The sequence below is a fragment of the Entelurus aequoreus genome, linkage group LG26 (genome assembly GCF_033978785.1).
Source record: "Entelurus aequoreus isolate RoL-2023_Sb linkage group LG26, RoL_Eaeq_v1.1, whole genome shotgun sequence".
Lineage (NCBI taxonomy): Eukaryota > Metazoa > Chordata > Actinopteri > Syngnathiformes > Syngnathidae > Entelurus > Entelurus aequoreus.
In genome coordinates, this window is record NC_084756.1 from 24,557,283 (window position 1) to 24,566,879 (window position 9,597).

A 9,597-nucleotide genomic window follows, 5' to 3' on the forward strand; every position below is an offset into this window, starting at 1 on the left:
CATTATATTCACTCTGCTGTCACGACCTCAAAGGACAGCAAAGATGGAGCGACTGAGGACGAAGAGAAGGTGGCAGAGAATGGCAAGAAAGAAGAGGAGCGAGGACGAGAAGCTGAAGGCGAGAGAGAGGCGGACAAAGCAGAGTCTGACATGGGTAAGAAAGGGTTCCTCTGTCATATTACGATGTACTCATTGGTGGTATTCCAAATCTCTTCTGGCCAACACCAGTGTTGGGTTGGTTACTGAAAACCAGTAACTAGTTACAGTTACTAGTTATTTTATTTCAAAAGTAACTCAGTTACTTACACCAAAAAATTATGCGTTACTGTGAAAAGTAACTATTTAGGGGGTTTTTTCTTCGTTTTTTTTTTTTAAAGCTCCCGTTAATGCCCTTTTAGCCTTCATTTCAGTACTGTTATTGCACTGGAGGATAATACAATGGGGCGGCATGGCGTAGTGGGTAGAGCGCCCGTGTCAGAAACCTGAGGGTTGCAGGTTCGCTCCCCGCCTCTTACCATGCCGTTGTGTCCTTGGGCAGGACACTTCACCCTTGCCCCCGGTGCCGCTCACACCGGTGAAAGAATGATGAATGAATGATAGGTGGTGGTCGGAGGGGCCGTAGGCGCAAATTGGCAGCCACGCTTCCGTCAGTCTACCCCAGGGCAGCTGTGGCTACAAAAGTAGCTTACCACCACCAGGTGTGAATGAATGATGGGTTTTTAACATGTAAAGCGACTTTGGGTACTTAGAAAAGCGCTATATAAATCCCAGGTATTATTACAATGTATTGATCAACTTGACATGCATTTGCATCACTCAACTCTGCTAAGCAATGTGGTCTACATACAACACACAAACAATGTGCTCTACATACAACACACAAACAATGTGCTCTACATACAACACACAAACAATGTGCTCTACATACAACACACAAACAATGTGCTCTACATACAACACACAAACAATGTGCTCTACATACAACACACAAACAATGTGCTCTACATACAACACACAAACAATGTGGTCTACATACAACACACAAACAATGTGCTCTACATACAACACACAAACAATGTGCTCTACATACAACACACAAACAATGTGCTCTACATACAACACACAAACAATGTGCTCTACATACAACACACAAACAATGTGCTCTACATACAACACACAAACAATGTGCTCTACATACAACACACAAACAATGTGGTCTACATACAACACACAAACAATGTGGTCTACATACAACACACAAACAATGTGCTCTACATACAACACACAAACAATGTGCTCTACATACAACACACAAACAATGTGCTCTACATACAACACACAAACAATGTGGTCTACATACAACACACAAACAATGTGGTCTACATACAACACACAAACAATGTGCTCTACATACAACACACAAACAATGTGGTCTACATACGACACACAAACAATGTGGTCTACATACAACACACAAACAATGTGGTCTACATACAACACACAAACAATGTGGTCTACATACAACGCACAAACAATGTGCTCTACATACAACACACAAACAATGTGGTCTACATACAACACACAAACAATGTGGTCTACATACAACACACAAACAATGTGGTCTACATACAACACACAAACAATGTGCTCTACATACAACACACAAACAATGTGGTCTACATACAACACACAAACAATGTGCTCTACATACAACACACAAACAATGTGCTCTACATACAACACACAAACAATGTGGTCTACATACAACACACAAACAATGTGCTCTACATACAACACACAAACAATGTGGTCTACATACAACACACAAACAATGTGGTCTACATACAACACACAAACAATGTGGTCTACATACAACACACAAACAATGTGGTCTACATACAACACACAAACAATGTGGTCTACATACAACACACAAACAATGTGGTCTACATACAACACACAAACAATGTGGTCTACATACAACACACAAACAATGTGGTCTACATACAACACACAAACAATGTGGTCTACATACAACACACAAACAATGTGCTCTACATACAACACACAAACAATGTGGTCTACATACAACACACAAAGACAAAGATATGTTTCAAAGGGCCAATTTATTTCAGGCCAAAACAAATTGACAAACCTATTTCAACTAGCTGCAACATAACATACATAAGTAACAAACAGCATAATAACAACATAGCTGTAAAGCTGGCTTCACCTAAGGAAGGCACACGTGACATACACAAAGCTGGCTTCACCTAAGGAAGGCACACGTGACATACACAAAGCTGGCTTCACCTAAGGAAGGCACACGTGACGTACACAAAGCTGGCTTCACCTAAGGAAGGCACACGTGACGTACACAAAGCTGGCTTCACCTAAGGAAGGCACACGTGACATACACAAAGCTGGCTTCACCTAAGGAAGGCACACGTGACATACACAAAGCTGGCTTCACCTAAGGAAGGCACACGTGACATACACAAAGCTGGCTTCACCTAAGGAAGGCACACGTGACATACACAAAGCTGGCTTCACCTAAGGAAGGCACACGTGACATACACAAAGCTGGCTTCACCTAAGGAAGGCACACGTGACGTACACAAAGCTGGCTTCACCTAAGGAAGGCACACGTGACATACACAAAGCTGGCTTCACCTAAGGAAGGCACACGTGACATACACAAAGCTGGCTTCACCTAAGGAAGGCACACGTGACGTACACAAAGCTGGCTTCACCTAAGGAAGGCACACGTGACATACACAAAGCTGGCTTCACCTAAAGAAGGCACACGTGACATACACAAAGCTGGCTTCACCTAAGGAAGGCACACGTGACATACACAAAGCTGGCTTCACCTAAGGAAGGCACACGTGACATACACAAAGCTGGCTTCACCTAAGGAAGGCACACGTGACATACACAAAGCTGGCTTCACCTAAGGAAGGCACACGTGACATACACAAAGCTGGCTTCACCTAAGGAAGGCACACGTGACATACACAAAGCTGGCTTCACCTAAGGAAGGCACACGTGACACACACAAAGCTGGTTTCACCTAAGGAAGGCACACGTGACATACACAAAGCCTAACCAGGCAGATTTGAATTGTTGTTTTGGGCAGTAGACGAGATCTTTGATCCAAGACACAACTTACATTTAACTAAAATGTTCTTTTCTTTGTGCTCGACGAAAAAAAGTAGTGAGAATATCTCCATGTTAAGACACTCGAGACTGCGGCTCCGTTGTTAGTGAACAGAGACACGCCCCCCTCACCTCCCCACTCCCACACCCACACCCACACACAGAGTGCGCGTCTCTCTTCTCCGGCTTGTGATACAAGAACATTCAGAAGGACGACACTGCAGCGCTCCAATAAAACACACTCAGATCTTCTGTTTCTAGCCGATACTACATAAAAAATAACGCAGTAACGCATCATGTAGTAACGGTAACTGAGTTACTGAATATAAAAAGTAACGCGTTAGATTACTTGTTAGCGTGTAAACTAACGGCGTTACTTTGTAACACGTTAGTCCCAACACTGGCCACCACTGACCTGTGCTTACAGTATATCACATTTGCTTGTCCCGTCGCTTTTATTCTGCTATTTTACTGCAATTTCTGTAACTTTGGGGATTATTTACAGTCTTACATCTTATTTAGAGGCAGTTTAATCAGGAATGTTCCCATCAGGGTTTTATGCTGCCAATTCCGATCATCTATGACTCAGATCAGCTGATATCAATATGGATCGCATGTATTAACTGCACATTTTTCAATGTACTATATTTTCTGTACTATAGATTGCACCACTTTGTAAGCCCCACCCACTAAATTTCCGGGGACAAAAAATATTTTTACATATATTAGCCCCACCGGACTGTAAACTGCAGATATACCGTATTTCTCGGACTATAAGTCGCAGTTTTTTTCATAGTTTGGCCGGGGGTGCGACTTATACTCAGGAGCGACTTATGTGTGAAATGATGAACACATTAGCGTAAAATATCCAATAATATTATTGATGTCATTGACGTAAGAGACTAGACGTATAAGATTTCATGGGATTTAGCGATTAGGAGTGACAGATTGTTTGGTAAACGTATAGCATGTTCTATATGTTATAGTTATTTGAATGACTCTTACCATAATATGTGAGGTTAACATAGCAGTTGGTTATTTATGCCTCATATAACGTACACTTATTCAGCCTGTTGTTCACTATTCTTTAGACATTTTAAATTGCCTTTCAAATGTCTATTCTTGCTGTTGGCTTTTAGCAAATAAATGTCCCCCAAAAATGCGACTTATACTCCAGTTCGACTTATATGTTTTTTCCTTCTTTATTATGCATTTTCGGCCGGTGCAACTTATACTCCGGAGCAACAAATAACTATAACATATAGAACAGGGGTAAGGAACCTATGGCTCTCGAGCCAGATGTGGCTCTTTTGATGACTGCATCTGGCTCTCTCATAAATCTTAGCTGACATTGCTTAAACATGATAAGTAATGAATAATTCCGCTGGTAATCACAGTGTCAAAATATAAAACATTCTCATGCATTTTAGTCCATCCATCCGTTTTTTTACCGCACCTGTTGAAAAAGTCGCATTAATGGTGAAAAGTATTTTATTTATTATTGGTTAGCTTCAGAATAACAATGTTATTAAAAATAATAAGAGACTCTAAAAATGTTGGTCTTACTTAAAAATGCACACATTTAGTTGTATTCAGTGTTAAAAAATATTATATGGCTCTCACGGAAATATTTTTTTAAATATTTGGCTTTCATGGCTCTCTCAGCCAAAAAGGTTCCCGACCCCTGATATAGAACATGCTATACGTTTACCAAACAATCTGTCACTCCTAATCGCTAAATCCCATCAAATCTTATACGTCTAGTCTCTTACGTCAATGACATCAATTATATTATTTAATATTTTACGCTAATGTGTTCATCATTTCACACATAAGTCGCTCCTGAGTATAAGTCGCAAACTATGAAAAAAACTGCCACTTATAGTCCGAAAAATACGGTAATGAAATTGTTAGTGGAGCAGCAGCACGCACAATCATGTGTGCTTCAAGGACTGTATCCCTTGCAGACTGTATTGATATATATTGTAGGAAGCAGAATATTAATAACAGAAAGAAACAACCCCTTTTGTGTGAATGAGTGTAAATGGGGGAGGGAGGTTTTTTGGGTAGGTGCACTAATTAAAGTGTATCTTTTGTTTTTTATGTTGATTTAATAAATAAAAACAGTAAATTATAGGGGTGTAACGGTACGTGTAATTGTATTGAACCGTTTCGGTACGGGGGTTCCGGTTCGGAGGTGTATCGAACGAGTTTCCACACGGACATATTAAGTAGCGTAACGCACGTTGTGTAAACAATGCACTCCGAGGCACAACACGCGGCATGTTAGCAGCTAACAGGCTAGGATAGACTGACCTTACGTCCTCTTTTCACCGGACATGTCCTCTTTTGCGGAGCTGTCAGGGCGGAGTTTCTTAAATGCCTCAAATGTCCGGCATTTTGAGTTAGGGTTGCGTGTATTTTCAATGTACGTTCAGGGTTAAGAAGGGGTTAAAAACAAAACAAACAGCAGCATTGGTGAGTGAGGGGCAGAGAGAGAGAGAGAGAGAGAGAGAGAGAGAGAGAGAGAGAGTTATGATAAACGCGCATGCGTCGCCAGGCTCTGCTTTTTATCCATAGATTTATCACATTTAATTTTTTATTATCTATAGCAGGGGTGTCAAAAGTGTGCCATTTGCGACCCACAGCTAATGTTTTAAAGGCCCACGGCACATTCTAAAAATACTATTAAAATAAACAAAAACATAACAAAAGTGAAATAAAAAAGCTTAAAGGTTAAATGTCATTTAGAAAAAGTTGCAATGTTGACTAATAAAACAAAGCTGTTTTTTTTTCTTTCAAACTGTCATTGCTCAAAACATAATATTGAATCAAAATCAATGTTATTATAAATTATTGACCTATCCGAGGTTCCCATTACTTCACATCAAATATTACACTGAGAAAAATATTTTTGGTGGAAGATTTTGCAAATTTGGTACAAACCCTGTTTCCATATGAGTTGGGAAATGGTGTTAGATGTAAATATAAATGGAATACAATGATTTGCAAATCATTTTCAAGCCATATTCAGTTGAATATGCTACAAAGACAACATATTTCATGTTCAAACTCATACTTTTTTTTTTGTTGCAAATAATCATTAACTTTATAATTTGATGGCAGCAACACGTGACAAAGAAGTTGGGAAAGGTGGCAATAAATAGTGATAAAGTTGAGGAATGCTCATCAAACACTTATTTGGAACATCCCACAGGTGAACAGGCTAATTGGGAACAGGTGGGTGCCATGATTGGGTATAAAAGTAGATTCCATGAAATGCTCAGTCATTCACAAACAAGGATGGGGCGAGGGTCACCACTTTGTCAACAAATGCCTGAGCAAATTGTTGAACAGTTTAAGAACAACCTTTCTCAAGCAGCTATTGCAAGGAATTGAGGGATTTCACCATCTACGCTCCGTAATATCATCAAAGAGAATGTGGAGAAATCACTGCACGTAAGCAGCTAAGCCCGTGACCTTCCATCCCTCAGGCTGTACTGCATCAACAAGCCACATCAGTGTGTAAAGGATATCACCACATGGAACACTTCAGAAAGCCACTGTCAGTAACTACAGTGTAGCATATTCAACTGAATATGGCTTGAAAAGGATTTGCAAATCATTGTATTCCGTTTATATTTACATCTAACACCATTTCCCAACTCATATGGAAACGGGGTTTGTAAATAAATAACCCCAAAATGTATATTTTGTTGTTTTCTTACTGTACCGAAAATGAACCGAACCGTGACCTCTAAACCGAGGTACGTACCGAACCGACATTTTTGTGTACCGTTACACCCCCAGTAAATGAGCCAGTATATAAACGTACAACTCGCCTGGTCTCTTCATGTTGTAATCTTTTAGGTGACGGCGAGAAGGAGAAAGCTGTGAGAGAGGGAGCAGAGGAAGGACAGAGAGAAGGCGAGAGCGAGGGAGAGAAGAAGGCCAAGGTGGAGCGGGATGTGGGCGAGGGGAACCTGGCCACCGCTGCGGCGTCGGCGTTGGCGGCGGCGGCGGTCAAAGCCAAGGTAAAGTGGGATGACACAAGCTTGGATGCTGTGGTTGTGTCTGAGCGTTGGCGTCTTCTACCAGCACCTGGCTGCGGTGGAGGAGAGGAAGATCAAATCTCTGGTGGCGCTCCTGGTGGAGACGCAGATGAAGAAACTGGAGATCAAACTGCGACACTTCGAGGAACTGGAAACCATCATGGACAGAGAGAGAGAGGCTGTGAGTGGTTGCGTTACGGGGGGGTGCGATGGGACGGCAGTCAGCATGTTCTTGTCCCGGCCTACAGCTGGAGTACCAGCGACAGCAGCTGCTGGCCGACCGCCAGTCCTTCCACATGGAGCAGCTGAAGTACGCCGAGATGAGAGCTCGCCAGCAGCACTTCCAGCAGATCCAGCATCAGCAGCACAACCAAGGCGGCGCCGCTCATCCCGGCCAGGCCGCCTCGGCCACGCCCTCCCAAGGCCCGGCCTCGGCTCAGCAAGCCACCGGCACGTCTGCGCCGCAGCTCGCCCCCAGCCCTGCGCCGCCGGCCTCCGCGGGCCCGCCTCCTGAGGCCCAGCCGGCTCCGAGTGCCCACACGTCACCCCCGCGGCCCCCGGGCCACTCCGGCGCCAGCAGCACTCCTGCAGTCCACGGTCAGTGAGCCGCAGATTGAGCAACTGTCAAATGTTTCTCTGTTCTCTTTCACCGCCGTCTGACTCCATTTTTTAGCCCGCGCTCCCACCATCCAAAACACTCCAACTTTCCTCAGCAGTGAGAGACTCGCCACAACCACAACACATTCCACGCACTTACACCCCTTTTTTAAAACTCCACATTGGACAATGTAGAGGAATAAACGTCCAAAAAAAAGAGCGACGTCATGTAGGTTGTCGCTCACACATGACCAACTCTTTTTCAAAATGATTTCACACTTTGATACCAGACTTGTGTCGGACTAAACCCTCCAGGAATTTGCCATGGCGCCAATTTTAAATTCAATCACTGCAACTTATTCATACTCGCGATGTTCCGATCCGGGTTTATGCTGTCTACCAATAGTTAAATCAGCCAATATCGATACCGATTACATGTATTAACTGTACATTTTTACGTTTATTTATAGTGAGCGTTATCAACAGTTCAACAATGTCTACACAATATTATGGCAAGTTCCTCATTCTGGTTAATAGTGACGTGCCGATCGATACTGAAATATCAATACTGCCGATACCAGATCTTTATGCTCTAATATTGATTCTCAAATCAAAATATCGATACTTTTGATACTTTAGTGCAGTTGTCCAAACTTTTTCCACCAAGAAGACAAAGTATGCAGGGGCCATATTGATATATATATATTTTTTTTTTAACAGGTATTGTGTCAGCTTTGTATTATTTGGGGACTAAGAATATTCTAATAAATGATTCGTTAAAACAACAATTTTTCTTACATTTTTACCGTTTTTCTCATGTAAGAATGGAATACAAATATTAATAATACAATTATGTAACTGCATCATCTAGTGTGCCAAAAATTCTGCCTGTAATAAAAAAATAATATTCAGTTACTGTACACATTTATCAGTGTTAATTAATTCATAACCTGGTATTATTTTATTTTTAGTTTACTAACTAAACTTTAGTTATATTTTATTTTTTATTTTGAGAGCTTCTAATATTTTAGATCAGGGGTGTCTTAACTTTTTCCACCAAGGGCCGCATACTGAAAAGTCAAGTATATTGGGCCCATTTTGATATTTTTTTTAATCAAAGAAAAATGCTTAAATTAAAGAAAAATGCTTAAAACAAAAAAAATATATATATATATATATATATATATATATATATATATATATATATATATATATATATATATATATATATATATATATATATATATATATATATATATATATATATATATATATATATATATATATTTAAATACTAAACTTTGTGTTATAGGTGACCAAGTATATTATTATTATCAGTTTAAAAAATGCTGTTTCTCATTATATTCCAATTTTGGTTGTTTTTTTTCTTTCATTTTTTGGATGGATATGTTATTATTGGAAAATAGAACAACTTTTAAAATTGTACCTTGTACAAATGTTCCCAATGTGTCTCCTAAAATTAAAAAAGTTGCGTATTTCAAAAAAGATAAATCTTAAATAATAAAAGAATACAATACAGAGATGTTTTCCTTATTATTTTAAACTTTCAAGTGTAACAGGACAAAATCATGCATGGTATACAAAAATGGTGTGTTCAAACCATAAAAAGCAAATAAGTAAAGTAATAAAAGCATTAAAAAATTTTTTTTTTTTTTTTTTTTTTAAAGAAAAGAATAAAAAGGAAAAAATAACAGTAACAGTGTAAAAAAAGACCAAAATTCAGAATGTAATAAGAAAAAGCTAAAAAAAAAAAAAAAAAAGGTAATTT

The 9,597-nt window shown here is 40.0% G+C and overlaps 1 protein-coding gene across 3 annotated transcripts in view; it reads left to right on the top strand.

Moving 5' to 3' along the window:
- Window positions 1-8,950, top strand: part of LOC133643426 (SWI/SNF complex subunit SMARCC2-like) — a 52,725-nt gene extending 43,775 nt beyond the window's left edge. For all 3 annotated transcript variants that reach the window (XM_062037995.1, XM_062037994.1, XM_062037993.1), the window contains 5 exons: window positions 34-154; window positions 7,030-7,193; window positions 7,258-7,392; window positions 7,460-7,808; window positions 7,885-8,950. In XM_062037995.1, coding sequence (XP_061893979.1) covers window positions 34-154; window positions 7,030-7,193; window positions 7,258-7,392; window positions 7,460-7,808; window positions 7,885-8,003 — 888 coding nt within the window. In that variant the 3' untranslated portion in view covers window positions 8,004-8,950. The remainder of the gene's footprint in view (window positions 1-33; window positions 155-7,029; window positions 7,194-7,257; window positions 7,393-7,459; window positions 7,809-7,884) is intronic.
- The last annotated feature ends 647 nt before the right edge of the window (window positions 8,951-9,597 follow it).